General features: G+C 35.0%; 1 protein-coding gene across 25 annotated transcripts in view; it reads right to left on the bottom strand.

Annotated features, from left to right (window-relative positions):
- The window catches only part of LOC126720555 (putative disease resistance RPP13-like protein 1), a 29,800-nt gene extending 15,363 nt beyond the window's left edge, over nt 1–14,437 (bottom strand). For 2 of the 25 annotated variants that reach the window (XM_050423106.1, XM_050423107.1), the window contains exons 1-3: nt 10,024–14,437; nt 9,860–9,922; nt 7,791–7,897 (exon numbers count right to left, since the gene is read on the bottom strand). In XM_050423106.1, the coding sequence (XP_050279063.1) occupies nt 10,080–14,285 (4,206 nt within the window). In that variant the 5' untranslated portion in view covers nt 14,286–14,437 and the 3' untranslated portion in view covers nt 7,791–7,897; nt 9,860–9,922; nt 10,024–10,079. Of the gene's footprint in view, nt 1–3,409; nt 3,752–3,891; nt 4,005–4,716; nt 5,005–5,412; nt 5,964–6,055; nt 6,212–6,335; nt 6,389–7,621; nt 7,645–7,790; nt 7,898–8,046; nt 8,156–8,363; nt 8,866–9,139; nt 9,312–9,709; nt 9,733–9,859; nt 9,923–10,004 lie in introns of those variants that run through there. The other 23 variants (XM_050423084.1, XM_050423096.1, XM_050423087.1 and 20 more) reach the window with 23 other exon arrangements.
- Between the last annotated feature and the right edge of the window lie 4,271 nt (nt 14,438–18,708).

Below are 18,708 nucleotides of genomic sequence, written 5' to 3'. Positions count from 1 at the left end.
CCTATGATTTTGGGGCGTTACACCGTGTGTAAATCTAGAAGAATGTCTCGTAGCCCGGCACATTTCCTAAGCAGATGAAGAGACACCAACATTAATGAAGGACAGAGCTGAACGAACCGTAATAAAGGCTTGGCATCACCAAAACCCTCCTCTCCGACCAAGAGGTCGGGTAATAGGATTTTGAGGGGCTATTGTGGGGTCCAATAATTTGTGGCCCTGACCCATTTTTGCATTGGAGCCCAAGGCTCGAGCCGAGGAAGAGTATGGCCGAGGATAGGTAACAAAAGCCCAAATAGTCTTGAGACACAGCCGAGGATGATTCTGTCCTTGGCATATTCGAGGTCCCCCTGGAAGGAAGGGTAAAAAAGATATAGGAACAATTCGGAAAAAAATCTAAAATATCTATCTCAATAAAGAAGGAGATGCTGGATAGTATAACGACCAAGGACAAAGGGAAAGCTGCCATTATTGCCATTCAACACTCTGCACCTGACAGAACCATGCTCTTCAACTTTTACAACCACCTCCAACCACTTTGGGTATGGACTGATGGAACAAGTATCAATCTTGGAAAAGTCGATCCTACACGTGGACGAAGGATAAGGAACACAGGCTAATATAAAAAAAGGGACAAGCAATCCGGAGAAAGAGGCTGGGAAAAATGGCCAAAAACCAGAGCCTCCCAGCCCGCCTCCAGGAGAAAGACTCCTAGAGCGAACGCGATTTAACTATGTATGAACACCACGACAAACCACCGTCTGGTGACCAAGGCCTAGCCTTTCAAACCCACGCTCTATAAATGATATTGTTTGGGCCTATTTACGTGCGAACCCAACATTATTATGGGTCGTCACAAATTGTGTCCTCACAGTTGATTTATTTGTCACATCACATTTGTTTCTCTTTTTCAAAAATTTGTATAAATTTTTATGCATATTTAGGTATTTTGGTATTTCGATTCCAAGTCACAAGTTTTTTGTCTTTATCCCATTAGTTTGATTTTATTTGAGTTAATAATTAGTTTTTTTGTAAGTTAGAATTTGATTTTTTTTTTTTTTTTTTTTTTTTAGTGATCCATTTAGATTTTAACTATGAGACTTTACTAAATTTTGTTTATTTTTAATCATTTTGAGTGGATAGATTTGTAGATTTTGTAATGAAATACTCTTAATAGTTGTATTAGAAGTACTCTAAAGTGCCACTTATTCAAACAAAAACAAAGGTTAGTCAAGTGAAAATAATTGAATGAGTAACATATTTTAGTTTTTGCAATTGTATAATAATAATAATAATAATAATAATAATAATAATAATATTATTATTATTATTATTATTATTATTATTATTATTATTATAGAAACTTAATTATGAGAGTTTACTAATAATTTTTTATTTGTTAGTCTCTTTGGGTGAACGAATTTGTAGTTTTTGTAGAGAAAATAATCTATATAAATTATCAACAACAAATTGTTTTCCTAATCGATCTAATTAATCATTGTTAAGCGACAATTGATATGGCCTTTTGTTTGTTTACAAAACATCTTCATATAGGTATGTTTCGATTTGGTATATATTTACAAATGTATTGAGATTAAGTAATGTATTCAAGAAGATAGTATTAAAATAGAAGGCTAAAAGTTGAAGTTTTTTGAATAGTGGAAAACTTTATTTTTCTATTTCCTTTTTAACTATCATAATTGGAATAACTTAATCCCCATTAGTGAATTGACTCATAATATTCTATCATTAGTGAATTGACTCATAATATGAATATGAATAGATGAAAACTTTAATATAAAAAGTGTGGGGCCCTTTTTAAGACTGTTCCCTGGCCCATGTTTGATATGGAATCTTGGGTAACTAAAAAGTGCCTGGAGTAAGTGTCAGTGTTGGGTGAACTGAGTTAGGCTCACTGCGACTTATTTGGGCCATTATACGAACTGATCTATGTGCAAGTTAGATGTACTCCACAACAAAACAAAATACATGGACTAAATGTAACAACAATTACACAACATAAGAGTAAGAAAATAAAATGATCAACAACAAGTGCAGAATAGTTTAAGAGGTTTTACTAACTAAGTCAAGCATTAGAATATTGTGAGGGTACTCCACAAAACCCAATAAGCCTCAAATGTTACAGGCTTGGTTAATCCCTTTTGGGTTCACAAGACTTGTGAGGTTGAGCTATTTGGGTCCAAGTGTTTCCTTGAATATTACTGTAGGACTTTTTACAATGCTTCTTTCTTGCTCAATGAACTCGACTTAAGTCCTAAAACTCTCTTTCTGCATATTTTCAGCCTTTTAGTGTGTGTACTTTTTTCTTCTTTTGTGCTTCTCAACCTGCCTCTTCATGGCCTTCCTTCAGGGGCGGAGCCACGTAGTGGCTTTGGGGGGCCCCGACTCCTGCACAAAAAAAAAAAAAAAAAAAAAAAAAAAAAAAAAAAAAAAAAAAATTTTCCATTAGAGTAGGTAGAAAAAAAAATTGGTTAATTTCTTTTTTTTACTCTCATCTAAGTATCATCTCCTCCAATCACTCTCTTTTTAAAATTTCCATTTTATTCCCTTCTTAGACTTTTTAAAATTTTCTCATTTATATTTTCTTACATTCTACTGTATCAAGAACGTGATTGAAAAGTTTGATGTTGCCGTGTTAAAACAGGGGAACAATACTAGCCGCCTAATAAATCATAATGTACTTATATGAGATATGTCATGTTAAAATTCTACTGTATTAGGGTCATATTTTATATAAATAGGTAATTTTTTAACAAAATGCACTTTAATTCTGTCAAGCGGTGAAAAGATTGCTGTTTACTCTAAGTTGGAATTAAAGGTCCTTTTATGGCTCTTGGAAGTTGTTCTTTTTGTTGGTGGGTTTGTTGAGGTATGAGTTTTATTGTGGTTAGGGCTGCTGGCATGACTGATTGAAAGAAAAAATATTAGGCACATGACCCATACCCTGGGCAATTAAGCAAAAGCCCAAGAGCCAACATTTGGAGTCCGACCATGATTTGGATCCTAAAGCAAGCAAAAAAATTAAAACAAATAAAAGGTTGACTTCTAGCCCATGTTTTGCCCTGCACACAAAAATTAGCATTAATCATGTTTAGATGCCCAGAAAATGCAGAGGGAGAGAGGAGGATACCCCAATTTCAACTCTTAACTCTAGCATATTTCTGCCAGATCATGGACACTTCTACGGTTCTACCACCCTACCTACTATCCGACACTGAGTCCAAACGCAAACCATGGACTTGGATCCAGACCTCAATAGGGTCAAAATTAATTTCATGCACCATTAGTTGTGTTTGCATTATTTGATGATCAACAAATGACCTTTAACAGACCAAGGCCTAGCCTCAAAAACTTTCATTTTATCTACTTCGTATTGAAAAGAGAGAACAAATTCATTGAAATCCACTGCTGTAATAACAAAGTCATAATACATTTAGCAAGCAGCAACATTAGAATACATCTCTCAAGTAGTAAGAGTTTTCACCACTGAATAGTTTGAGTCAAAGACTACAAGTTCCATCATTACCACAATCTGAAGCTGTAAAGTAAGCCTAATACGCCTCCTCATTAATATACATGCTTAAAGGGATAGATATTACAATTTACAAGCAGGTCAAGCTGGATTGGTAGTTTATGATCCTCAGAACTGGGGCAGGATATTCATAGAAGACAGACAGGATTTTGGCATTATGGTGTTTTGCTACCAAAATATTCTTATAGGAATTGCAGATGCCTGTTGAAAAATTCAAGATCCAATCAGTTATCAAGTGAGTAGAGGGACTACACTATTTACGAAGGCCAAAGTAGAATATACATAACAAATAAAGCAGTGGCACATTATGAAATGAAAATAAGAAAAATATTTTTAATTACCAGAATTGCAAAATGAATGGAAGTGCTTCACTATTTCCATGTTTTCAATGGTTTAGAATATCTACAATAGCTGGTTAGCCTCCTTTAGATCACACAACCAATGTAAAACTTCCCTGAAAATTTGCAAATAAAAATTCAGTGAAAACTAAGAACTTGGTTTTTTGTTCTATACTGCTATGTGACATTTATGGAAATGAAGGTACTATAGCATACTCTAAAGACAACTAAAATAAAAAATAAAAAATAAAAAAGGAAAAAAAGAAAGAAAGAATTCACAAATTTCTAGTACTTATCTCTAACTTGCTGCTGTCGAAAGATAAACGAGATAAAAGAAAGGGGAACTTATATTTTTATTTACACATACACAAAAGAAAAGTCGATTAGGTGTTTGCCCTCTCAGACCTGAATAATTTCTTTCCTCAATCTTTAAGCTCACTAAAGATTCAAATTGGGCAAACCATAAAACAGACAGTACAGAGAAACATAGAAAAATAAAATGTAGAAGAAAAGGCAAAAGATTGAGCAATCACCGAATAAGGTATTCTTCAAAGCAATATACCAGATATATCATCAGCAATGATTTTTTACTTCTTAAAGATCATATAAGAAGAGGAAAGGTTGTTCCCATGAAACACAATTAGTGAACCATCTTGTCATACTAAAATTAACTTAAAATCCAAACCAATCAAACAGAAATATGAATTTATAGTTTCCCATTTCTATATAAATTTCATGTCTATCCTATAATTAGAGTTTGTTTTGAAAAACAGTGAGTGTCAGCAAGATATAAATTCAGGTTCTTGAGTGTTGTTTTCAATATTATACCTTCTGTTGGAAGATGTAGTTCTTACAAAAAGGCTGCTTCGTTTCATTCAATATCTGCAACAAAGTCCCTCCCAAATAGCATAATTTAGTCAATGTGTCTTCCTTACTGATTAGCTTTTGTATTTCAGTTGACCTTCACACTTAACAAAGATAAGAAACCAAGACAAAAGTTTTTACTACCTGATGCCAGAATTTATCTAATGCGACCATCTTTGCAAGAATTCAATAAATCAATCCAATGCGGAATTACTGGCCCACTTTGCATACTACCATCAATCATAAAACAGGCTGCAAATTTGAAATAAAATTGAGTTAGATAAACTACAAATTTTTCTTCTTCTTTTTTAATGAAAAGATAAACTACAAACGAAAGCTAAAAATTTCAGTGCTCTCACTAACAATAAAATTCCAAAAGAGACACAGAAAATGATGATCTTACTAGCTAGTATACTTAATTATTCACCATAGTGTATATCTTAAAGCTATGACTTCACCATAGTGTATATCTTAAGCTATGACTTCGAGCACAATGTGCAATGCTATCCAGATTATTCTTTAAGCCAGGATTATTCGATGGCCGAAAGTAAAATTTCAAAAACAATTTTCAACCTGTTAGTCAAAATGGTGTTAAGTCAACAGCATCCTTAACTATATTTTTAAAACTGTTAAAAGCTTGAACTTGTCATCAGTACGTACGATGTTTAACATAAAAGTTGCATAAGAAGAGGGCCAGGCTATGTGCATCAAACCAGAAACTGAAGAATTAGCAAACTGAGAGCTTAGAAAATCGTGAATGCAGTACATTAAGCAATGTCTTTCTTAACAGCTTGTACCTCCCAGCTTGGTATTTGCTTTACTTAACAAGGGCTGCAAACCAAAGAGCTACCGTTAAGTACGCATGCAGTCACCTTGCCTTTCAAAATACAAAGGACAAGGCTTCACAAATTGTCTGATAAAGGATTATGGATTTCAACTAAGCCACCCAACCATAACAGCCAATTGCAATTTAGTTCCCCATTCAATCATTGAATAGAAAGCTTGAACCATAATAGCATCATTCTCTTTTGGTATTTACATCCACTGAAATCAGCACTTGTCATTCTCGAGAATCAACAGATTGTTTACAATTGTAAACAGGAGGTTTACAACAGATTGCAAGTACAGATCCTGACCAAGTGACCAAGTGCTTGCAGTAGTTAAAAGCTTGAGAAGCATTAACAGCCTTCCCTTCAAGCATGCTCTCACTCCTGCATTTTCAAATTGCCCAAAGAGTTATTAGCCAAAAAAACAAGCGCTAAGAGTTTCTTCAATAACAACTAAAATGGAAGAAAATAATCACCATCCCACACAAATAGAGAGCCAATTATTAATAGAATTTGATTCCAAAAATTCAGATCTAACGGTAAGAACATTCCAGTCAGGCGTAGTATTGAAAAGCCATCCTCCATTCCATACATACCCACTGATAAACATGTTCCACAGCACGATATAGAACCTGCAATCAGGTGAATCATCTTGTCTTACAAAAATCAAAAAACTTGATTCCAGTTCAAACAAATAAAAATATGAAGCCATAGTTTCTCATTTCAGGTTCCTGAGTGTTGTTTTCAATATTATACCTTGTGTTGGGGGATGTATCCTTACATATACGCTGCTTCATTTCATTCAATAGCTGCATCAAAGTTCCTACAATTATTATACGTTTACCAAATGGAACTATTAAATAAGTTAAAATTGACAGCTCAGGTCAGGTGGTATAGTGAGAGGTGTAATCTGCACCCAAATACTCACCAAACAAAGAAGTATTGACCCCTATTTTACTATGTTGCACGGACACGGACACGACACGGACACGGACACAGGGATACGCTAATTTTTTAAAAATAAGGACACGACACGGCGGGGACACGGCGGTTAAATAATTAATTAAATTTTATATTTAGGCATATTTTTAAATATTTTTAGACATAAAATACGTTTATGTCTAGAATTTAAATTAGGCAACTGACTGAGCTGATTTTTCACTTTCAATATTCATTTTAGTAAAATCACTTATAATATTTAACTTTAATAAATAAATAAATAAATAAAACTATAGCAGGACATACAAAAACAAAAATTACTAAATTTATAATGGATTTTACTAATGTGTATCCTAAAGGCACAAAATACTAAACCAATTTTGAAAAAAGTTTATCAGAAATTGAAAAAATTTTGACAACTTTTTTAATTCTTAATAAAAATTTTTCAAAAATAGATTTGTTAACAGGACCCATTTATAATAAACATTATAATTTGAGGCAAAACAAAAGGCTGAAAGGCTGAGTAAAGAAACACAGTAACGGGACAGTGAGAGTGGGATTAAAAAAAAAAAACGCGTTATAAGTAACCCACTAACCCGTTCAGTCATTCACCCAAACCAAATGGCCGAATATCTGAAAAAAAAGAAAAAACAGAGAGAAGCTTAAAGAGGTAGGACCTGACGCCGAGAGAGAGAGAGATCGGAAGGGACAAACACGGCGTCGACGTCGATGGAGCTCGCCGATCGGCCCGATCTAGCTCCGGCGAGGAACAGAGGGCAGCGGCAGCAGCGGGCAGAGCAGAGGGTGGGTGGGTTGAGAAGTGAGAACTTGAGATGTGGGTTTCGGGACTTCTCAGGCTTGTTGTTTCACAAAATCAATGGTATTGGTAAGTCAAAATCTGTGATTTCCTTTTTTTTTTTTCACCGCTGGCGTGTCGGAGCCGTGTCGGAGAAGCGAAAAAAAAAAAAAAAAAAAGAGACACTCGCCGGACACCGGAATCTGGCGAGTCGTACCCGTTCCGGTGTCCGACACGTGTCCGACACCGACACGACGCCAAAAATGACGTGTCCGTGCAACCTAGCTATTTTATTGGTCCATTGTGAAATCCTTGAAAGTGGATATGAGCCTTGGGAGAAAAAACACAGTCAATTAACCTAGATCCCAAATAGAGTAATTCAGTCAATGTATCTTCCTTACTGATCAACTTTTTTATTTCAGTTGACCTTCACAGTTAAAAATGATAAGAAACTAGCACAAACAACTTTTTACTACCTGATGCCAGAATTTAGCTAATGTGACCATCTTTGCAAGAATCCAATAAGACAATCTAATGCTGGATGACTGGCGCACTTTGCATCCAACCATCAATAATAAAGCCGCTGAAAATTTGAAATGAAATTGAGTTAGATAAAATACAAATATATATATATATATATATGAAAAATAAACTTCAAATTAAAGCTAAAATTTTTGTGCTTCTCTATCAAGAAAAATTCCGAAATAAGAAGAAAAAAAATGATGGCCTTACCAGCTAATATAATTTAGTACTCACAATAGAGGTATATCTTAAAACTATGATTTCAAGTACAATGTGCAATGCTGTCCAGGATATTCTTTAAGCCACGATTAGTTGATGGCTGAAAGTAAAGTTTCAAACAACAATTTTGAACTCATTTGTCAAAGTGGTGGTTAGTTAGTGGATCTATAAAGATATTTTTTTTAACTGGTAAGCCTGAAACTTGTAATCAGTACATATGATGTTTAACATAAATGTTGCATAAAAAGAGGACCGGGCTATATGCTTTAAATAGGACACTGACTAGAATTACCAAACCGAGAGCTTACAAAATCGCAAACGCAGCAGATCAAGCAATGTCTTTCTTAACAGCTTATATCTCTCAGCTTGGCATTTGCTTTCCATAACAAAGGCTACAAGCCTCAGACCTTCTAGTAAGTAAAAATTCAGCCACCATGCCTTTCATAAGTACAAAGGATAAAGCCTCACAAATTGTCTAAGGACTAGACATCCAACAAAAACAGCCTTTTGCAATTTGGTTCCCCATTCAATCTTTGCACAGAAAGCTTGCACCTCACCAGAAAACTTCCACTGAAATCAGCTCTTGCCGTTCTCAACAATCAACAAATTGTGTCCAATTGCAAACAGGAGGTATAAAACTTCTTAAAAAATGATTCACAGGCACTGCTTCTTCTTGACAGATCATGACCACGTGCTTGCAGTAGTTAACAGCTTGAAAAGCATTGACAGCCTTCCCTTCAAGCATGCCCTCACTCTTGCATTTCCAAATTGCCCAAAGAGTTATTAACCAAAAAAAAAACCTGAGAGTGGCTGCAAAACAACAATGATAGAAGAAACAAATCAGCATCTGTAGACATCTCTCCACCCAAACAGAGAGCCAATTAATAATGGAATTTGATCCAATAAATTCAGATCTAACAGTAAGGTCCTGTCCAAACTACAGGGTTCTTTTGCATTCTAATGAAATGGTACAGATAATCACAAGTTATGGAATGTTCACGGTCATTAATAAGTTAGGTACACATTTTAATGAAATCATTATAATTCATTTCATACCATAACTGCTTTGGAACAAATAAAATACCTGCCCATCTGTAGAACATAGGTGACAATGCTTCTATCATCTATTCAAGGCCAAGGCATGATCTCTAGTTAAAATAACATTTGACTCAGCCACTCAGGCATAGTATTAAAAAGCCATCCCTCCATTCCGTACATGCCCACAGATAAACATGTTCCACAACACGATATATAACCTGCAATCATCAAATTCCATGTTTACTATTTCTCTTTCAGGAATTTAATCGAACAGTTATGTGCCTTAGGCATAAAGATTCATTTAAAACTGTAAGAGATATTGATGAGCTAAACCTTCAAAGTGCTAGAAGTACGTTCTTTAGAAGGGAAAAAAAATTTTGAACACATAGACATCTGAGCACCTCTTTACAACTATTTTCCCTGAAAAAAAACTTTCCCAAGGAATAATACAAATGAAATTCCTCACCACAGATGTGAAAGCACACAAAAGACCAAAATTTATACCACTAAGGTAAATTCTAAATAGTCCGCAATGAAAATAATAAAAGCAATTCCTCTTAAACTTGGACCAAATTTCTGAGACCCATTACCATGTATATGAATTCCACACCATATACATGTCCTACAATACCCACTTCACTGAACAATATAAATGCAAAATCTGAAGCGCACTCACAAAAAACTATAACTCCACACATTCAAAATAAGTAAAAAAAAAAAACAAAAACTAATAAATTAAAATGTATAACCCAAAAGTTTAACGTACCTCCAAATTTTAGGAATTTGAGAAGAATTTTTTGGAGTTGAGAAGATAGCCTCTGCTGCAACACTAGAAGAATTAGCTTAAATTAGGGTTGGATTTTTAAAATTCATATTGCATAAATATATACACACAGAGAGAAGAGAGGTACCAATTTCTAAATGTTGTACCTTGAGGGAGTAAATATGTATATCTCTGTACGTTTTGCTCTCTCTGTTTTACACAATTATTGCTGCTCCTCCTCCTGCAGCTCGTAGATGGATCTCCCCCCAATCTCAACGCAAGGGATATTCTTCAACCACTCTTGCCCTTTTCCTTTCTTGCAGTGTTGTTTCAGCACTGGACGTCCATAAATTTGTAGTTGCAGAAGAGAGGGAGGCAGGCCGTTCTCTGGGAGGGATGCGAGTTTAGGGCAATCCCAGATGCACAGTTGTTCAAGTGAAGAGAGGTTTTGAAATACCTTGGAGGATAGGAACACTATATCTGGAAAATCTTCAATCCACAGGTAGGTTAGAGAGGTAGGTAGAATCATCTTCCCATCTTCCTCCTCAGGAAACGACTGCCAATCCTCAAATTCATCACCAAAAATGGTGAGACGTGTAAGAGACGAGAGTCTGTGTAATCCCCATTCAAATACTTGCTTACAGTTATTCATCCCTCCCAACCAAAGTTCCTTTAGGTTTGTCGGCAAGCCCTCTTCTGGTAAGGATACTATGCTTGGACATTTATATATATGAAGAGTAGTGACCATATGCATGCGGGGCAAGGCCTCTAGTTTCTCACAGCGCCAGATCGAAAGATTTGTCAGGTGAGTGGGGAGAAACCCTCCATCCGGAAATGAAACAAGACTACAACAGTTGAATATGCTTATGTCATTCAAGTGGCAGAGTTTGTGTAGGCCCTCCGGTAAGAATTTAATCTCTTTACAATTACGGATTCCAAGACGTTCAAGAGACGCGATATTGTGTAAGTTGTCCGCCAGTGACTCTAACTTTGGGCAATCATCTACTTCAAGTTTTTTAAGGGCAATAGGTAACTGGTTACTTGATGATAATGATGTCAGCTCTGAGCAATTCCGAATCTCAAGGACTTTAAGCTTCACAAATAGGTCACCTCTTAATAGTACACATTTCAGAGATGGACAACTTCTAATAGCCAAGTGCTCGAGAAGAGATGCATTACTGTTAATACTCTCCTCTTTCAATAATAAAGAAGAAGCCTCTCCCTCGTCTATCAAAAATTGCAAATTCTCGCAATTATTTATCTCTAGACTTTTCAAAGTTGGAGGTAGCTGGCGTTTTGAAATGAACATCAAAGAACTACATTCCTCAATAGTTGCATATTCCAGGCATGTACAATTGGACATTGGTAGGGATTTTAAAGCACAACAACCATTAATATTCAATGTCTTTAATGTTGACGTCAAGCTGATGTTGATGAGACTTGGGCACGACTTGATTTCCAGCCTAACAAGGGAAATGAGACTATCTTGCCACAAAGATGTTAGCTCATTACAATTATATATATTTAGATCTTTTACCTTTGCTAACCCTTCCATGAACTCCTTTGATAAGCTTTTAAGACCTGGAATAGAAAAAGTAATCGACTCCAGCAAGCATAACTCTTCTATATTATTGCTCACCACCTCTTTGCACCCCACAATTTCTAATTCATGGAGCATTGGAAGGCTTGGAATTGAAACAACCAATTGCTCACAATTACTAATAGAAAATTTTTCCAATGATGGGAGATGGCGTGGCAATTCCCCTTGCAATTTGGGGCAATGAGAGATAAAAAGCTCACGCAAGCAAGGGAATTCTCCATACTCAACTCCACAAGGAATCCAATCTTGCCATTCTTGCATATCCTCAAAGTGAAGTTTTTCTAATAATTGAAAAGGTTTCAACCAACCTTCCCCATAAAACTCAGGACCAATGATCTGCACCATAGGCATACTCTTAATGACAAGGAATTTGAGGGAGGATAGATGTCCAATAGCAGGTAAGGATATGCATTGTTTACATCCGACAATCTTTAGGTCCTCAATATGAGAAAATGAATGGTCTCCCAACCATGTTGGGAATTGCACACCAATATAGCCATCAATTGAAAGTTCTTTCACCGTTGTCCAAGGTCGTAGCATGTCAAGAACATCTTTCGCAATGCTTGCATCTTGTAAATCACTAGGTGTCCCCCATTTGATCTCTAGTGCATCTAAATTCTTCTTACCATTTAAATTGGCCCTTCTTGCATCCTCAACATCAAGCAGATTCTCCAAACTTGAAATGCAAAGTCTTCCCCGAAGAAACTCCAAGTTCATCAAGTCTCCTATCTTGGATCCATTATCTTTCCCCACAACAAAATTGGATAGCGTATGTAGGTTCTTTAATTTTTCTATTCCCACCGGCATTTCTCTAATTAAATTGGCATTTCTAATGTTGAGATACCGAAGATTAACTAGATCCCTAATTTTCTCCGGTAACTTTGTAAGTTTGTGACAACCTTTCAACATCAATGTTTGCAAATTGTATAGAGAACTTGTTGATTCTGGTAAACTTCTAATTGGAGTATTAGAAAGGCTGAGATATCTTAGATGTTTCAAATTACCGATTGAGCTTGGTAGCTCAAAGATTACATATCCATGTAAAGATAATACTCTTAAGCATCTTAATTGTGGCAATATACAATTAGGAACATAGTTTGTTAAGTAGCTTTGGGCCTCTCCATAGTTTGTTAAGTAGATTTGGGCCTCTCCTAGTAGGGGTAGGAATGTTCGTAGATGCATATCTTTGCGGAGGTTTTCAAACTTTTTGATGCCATCACAATAACATTGAGTGTAAGAGAAATGTCGTACCTTTGTAGAAATCTCAGATTGCTTATTACCACCCAATTTATCTTCCATTCTATAGCACAAGCCTCTTGCTGCCCATTCAGCCAGATCATGGATGAGATCATGCATGACAAAGAGTGATTCATTATTACTTGATTGTTGAAAGAATGATCTCATGAGTAGATCATGAAAATATTCAACACCAAGATCTTCCATCAACTTGTTTCTTTCTATTTCTTGAACCAAACCTTCTGCCATCCATAACAAGACAAGCTCCTTCACCTCAAATTCATAATCTTTTGGGAATAGTGAACAATACCCAAAACACCTCTTTAAATGTGAAGGGAGGTATTGGTAGCTCAATTCAAGAACGGGAATAATACCATTTTTTTCCCAAATCTTACTACTTAACACATTTTTCAATTCTTTAGGATTGCGATTACTACGTAAAGCGCCTCCAAGTACTTTTGCTGCCAAAGGTGACCCCTTGCACTTGTCTAAAATTTTACTACGAATTTCTTCAAGTTCTGGATGCACAACAGAATCTGTTGACCCTCGTGCATGTTGGATAAATAGACTCCAACAGGCATCATTTGATAGCACTTTCAAGTCGTAAGGTTGAGCAGTTCCCATTGTTGCTGACACACCATGATCCCGAGTGGTGACAATAATTGTGCTTCCTAGAGCCCCAAATTCAAACGGACAACGTAGTTTAGTCCAATCATCGTAGTCTTTGTTCCAAACATCATCTAGAATGAGCAAAAACTTCTTGCCATTTAATTTCTCCTTCAATTTAACTTGTATTAAGTTTAAATCATTATCATCGCAGTGCTCACAAGTGACAGATTTTAGAATCACTTTTGTCAACCTTACAATATCAAAATCATCAGAAACACAAACCCATGCTTTCAAATCAAAATAACTGTTGACATCATCGTCGTTGTACACTAGTTGGGCAAGAGTTGTCTTACCCAGACCTCCCATACCAACTATGGGAATCACAGAGAGTTTAGCATCACTAAATTCACTACTCACCAATAACTTGATGATAGCCTTTTTGTCCTCATCTCTGCCATAAGCATGGTCTTCGTTCACCAGAGAAGTAGTGGGCACCCTTGATCTTTCTGTCCCAGTCCTTCCCCCAGTGCTTCCTATCAAACCCAAACCATTCTTTTCAGTCACAATTCTTTGTAGTCTTGAGTCAATATCTGCAATCCTGGACCGCATATTGGCATCAAACATGATACAACTTGGATTGAAACCCACACAACAAGCTGGGATGAACTTCCGTACCCTACTTGTGCTGGGTTCTGCAATTAACTTACGTCGCAAAACTTCAGTAGCAGACTCATCCAAGATGTCGTCCGCATCATAAGCCAAGTCTTCCAGCTCCTCCAGCCAGATCTTCACCAAACTGTTTGTCTCCCGCTTCTCTTCTGCGTCCTCCAAAACTGCACGGATTTTCATTAGCAATTTCTTCCAGTTGTTGAGGTCAGCATGAACTTGCTCTTGCTGAAAGATCTTCAGCAAATCAGAGGAGGCTAGCCTGTCAAACAGCGCCTCAAACAAAGCGGATAAAGCAACCTCTCCGATGACTGACATGATTCGCTCGTGGGAAAGAAGGAAATATCAAATATGGGAAATGATCGAAGTAACCAAAGAGACACTTCTGAGATATGAGATGGGAATGAAGACTGAATAGGGTTTTCTTTGTTTCTAATTTTTTCTTCTTTTGCTTTTTCTCGGTTGGTGATTTGACTGTACATAATTGGTCTACCCTACTTGATTCCAAACAGTCATATAAAGATAAAAAAAAATGAAGCACGCCAACCTGGACAGCATTATTAGTGCTCACCGTATAAAGTGAGAAAAAAACAAAAACTTTTGACTGCTTTATTGGAAACTTTATTAGTGCTCATGATACTGACGTCAACTCAAATAATAGTAGCTGTCGGTAGAAAGTTTCAAACTCATTTTGCCATGTTTGTACTACTTTTACATTTTCTCTGTATTTAATATCTTTGTAAATTATTGTATTTATATCGTTTTACATTATATTAATTAATGTAAGATTTTCATTGTTAACTAAACAAAGGTACAACAGTATACACTTATTACAAATGTTTACATTCATTTAATATTTTACAATAAATTTACATATAATATTAATATATAAACCAATAATTGTCCTAATGAAAAATTATTAGATACTTCAACAGTACAACTACATCCTCCCATATGTACACTTGGTCCATCAAAAGTTTAAAAATATTCGGATTTGGGGTAATTAAAGTAAAGCTAATCCAATCTTAAACTAAAACACACTTTTTGGCAGGGAGGTCCAAGAGGCCTGTATTGTAGTAATTATTAAGGATTAGTTTGGTAAAATACTTCTTGTAATGTTATTCTTATTTTGTAAAAATACATGTAAATAAAAAAGTGTGTAAAAATATATGTATTATTATTAAAACAATGGTACCAAACACTCTCAAATTAGCCTAATGACTGGAATTGATCTTGCTCGAAAGTTTCGACTCACTACTGCCTGACCAAACCAAAATAAGAAGCACAGAATTAATGCTTCATACACTGACCTTTAGATAAAAATTTCTTCATTTTTTTATCGGTTTTTTTTTTTTTTTAACAAATTCTTCCACATTTTTAGTATTCAAAATTAGGGGTGTCATTTCGTCACGACACCTAAAAGATTTACAATTGATTCACCTAAACCAAATAGGGGTATTAAAACAACAAAATAAGAAGTGAAAATAGTACTCTCTTGGCATGTTTAGAGAGGGCATATTATATAAGACAGTCTTGTAGCCTTTTATATATATATATATATTGTAGGGACACGAATATTTAACGGCCCAATAATGATGTTGGGCTCTCACATGAAAGATCCCTCACAATATGATTTGTAGAGAGTGGGCTTGAAAGGCTAGCGTTTGGTCACGGGGCGTTGATCCAGACCGGATTTTAGGGGAACTCAGGTAAGAAAGGGCTTCAATCTGGACATCCAAGCCCTACAGATTTGTAGCCTGAGGGATTATACTCCTCGGACTCGGTCCGAGGAGCACTAAGTTCTTTCTCTGGTTACCCGGCGGTGGGTTTTTTGTGTTGGTGTGCATACATTGTCCAGGTATTCTTACCCCTGGAGTTTTTCCACTTGAGGTGAGATGGGAGCCCCCCTTTATTACTTTACACTTTCTTTTATACTATCCCACGTTTGCTGTCCTTCGCCCACGTGTAGGGTCAACTTTTCCCAGACTGATATTTGTCCTGTCAGTCTAATCCCAGAATCGTTGGGGGTGGTTGATAAAGCCGAAGAATCCGGTTTTGTTGGGTACCAAGTCTTATCTGGGAAGGGTAGTAAGGGCAGCTTTCCCGAGATATTTTGGATCTTCTTTCATGTTTGTTCCTGTACCCTTTTTTACCCCTCTTCTCAATGGAGCTTTGGGTCTGCCGAGGACTAAAATGTCCTCGGCTGCATCTCCGGGCCATTTTGTGCCTTATATTCTTGAGCTTGGGCCATAACCTTTTTCGGCTTAGGCCTTTGGACTCCCCATGAGCAAGTGGGCCTGGCCCATAAATTATTGGGCCCCACATATATATATATATATATATATATATTTTTTTTTTTTTTGAGGAGCAAGATAGTCTAGTAGTTGAGTAGGAGCCATCTCTCCAAATGGTTTGGATAATCATCTACCTATATTTTTATCATATGACTTATTAGTCATCTAAAATAGTCACATAATTATTATGTTATCTAAAAATGTCAAATAATTATTGAATAAAGTATTGGTTATAATTTTTTTTTTTAAAGTATGTTAGTAAAAATATATTATAGTAAGCTCATAAATTTTACATAGTGGATTGAAAAAAATTTCTCCAAATTGATATGATGGAAAATCTCTTACCTTATTATATATGAGAAGGAAGATATAAAGCTCCAAAACAATTGAAGCATACCAATAAAGACAGTTTCGTCTTACCAAAGCTAGTTTCCTCTCCAATATTCCTCATCTTAATTTTTTTTTTTAATTTATTGTCATTTAAGTTAATAGGTTTTCTTTCTCTCAAAATAATAATAGGCATTCTAAGAGGGTTTGATGGGCTAAGAGGTTTCTTTGTCCTGTGAAACTTTTTTCTCTTTTTTGATTTCTTCTTTTACTTTCTCAATTGGTGATCTGGCAGTGCATGATTGGTATAGCCTACTTTTGAGAAAGACTCATATAAATTTACATATAAAAGAAACAAAATGAAGCACGCCCAGTTTGACCGCATTATTGGTGATTACCAATTTCCACTTCTACTGATCTACTACTACTTCTAATTCTACTTCTACTCCTATCAATTAACTATATAAAAAGAGTTAATGGCTCCAGCTACAGTATTCTATGGTTTATTCAACTTTTTTTCTTTAACAAGCCAAAAATTTGAGTTTAGGTGACAAAGGAAAGTTTTTAATATGAGAAGTGATATATTCACAATATTTTTATAATATTTTAACAGTAAATTCTAAATGTCAGGTTATTACTAATTGTTATTGTTAGGACAAAAAAGTAACCTTAGTGTTAAATTTAAATTTAAACTAATAACAATTAACCGCTTACAATTTGTTTTGGAAATGAAGATTGAATAGGTTTTCTTTGTTCTGATTTTTTTTATTTCTTCTTTTGCTTTTTCTCAGTTGGTGATCTGAGTGTACACGATTGATCTAGCCTACTTGATTCCAAACAGTCACATAAAGTTACATAGAAAGATACTCCTACAAAAAATGAGCACGCCAACCTCGACAACATTATCGGTGCTCATCGAATAATTAAAGTAAGAATAATACAAAAACTTTTGACTACTTTATTGGTAACTTTATTAGTGTTCGTGGCTTTTGGAAGGTAACCATTATTAATTCCACCTTTGGGAATCAACTTAAATGAATAAGTTACATGATAAAATGTTGGTAGGAAGTTTCAAACACATTCTTGCCACCTTATTTTATTAGTTTTTTAAATAAAATTTTTGTAGTATTTTCAGCATTTTTCTAGTATCTATATGAAAAATGCTATGTTTATAGTATTTTTACCATAAATACTAGATATTAGGTTGTTATTGGACGTTATTAATGGATTAAAAAAAATTTATGTTGTATCTAAATTAAAAACTAGTAATAATTTGTCACCTAAGATTTATTGCGAGTGTCGTGAAAATATTATGAACGTAACAATCCTCTATTTATATAACTACAAATTGACAAAGTTTAGCTCAAAATTGGTTTTGACCTATTTAAATTTTTATTATATATTCAAACAAACCATATAATTTATTTAAAAACTTATGTGACTAAAATTACATATGAATGATCTCTTCAATTGTTATATAGTAGGTTAAAAGAAGACAACCTCAAACTAGTTAAAAGCTATTTTTTTTTTTTTTTATTGAAAATTATTAGTTACTTCTACAGTAGAGTGACACCCTCTCACATGAACTGTAGAACCATCATGAACTTAGAAATATTCGGGTTTTGGGGTAAGTAGTCAAGCTAAGTCAATCTTAAACTAAAACACACATTTTCAAATCAAGTCCTAAGAAACCTGTATTCTTTATGGTGTAGGTTTCTCATCTTTCTAATTATTAAATGACAAACCAACTAACCGAGCTTAAGTATCCTAATGACTGGAATTGATCTTGATCAAAAGTTTCTACTCGATCACTGGCTCACCAAATGAACAAACCAAAATAAAAAAGATAGAAATAGTACTGCATGCACTACACAATTACGTGATAAAGGTTTTTTTCTTTTTTAAATAAAACTTCAAAAATTTTCAAATTATATTTTAAGGTTTTTCCCCTTAATTCTTTGTTCTATTAATAAAATGTCAATGGTAACAGGTTACACCACTTACCACAAATTGCAGAATTTGGGAATGTTACCATTCGAATTCCAAACTTTTATATTTATTTCACTAATACACTAACCTATATATATATATATATATATAAAAACTAAAAAAAAAAATCT

The sequence above is a fragment of the Quercus robur genome, chromosome 4 (assembly GCF_932294415.1).
Source record: "Quercus robur chromosome 4, dhQueRobu3.1, whole genome shotgun sequence".
Lineage (NCBI taxonomy): Eukaryota > Viridiplantae > Streptophyta > Magnoliopsida > Fagales > Fagaceae > Quercus > Quercus robur.
This window is presented reverse-complemented; position numbering and strand designations above follow the sequence as displayed.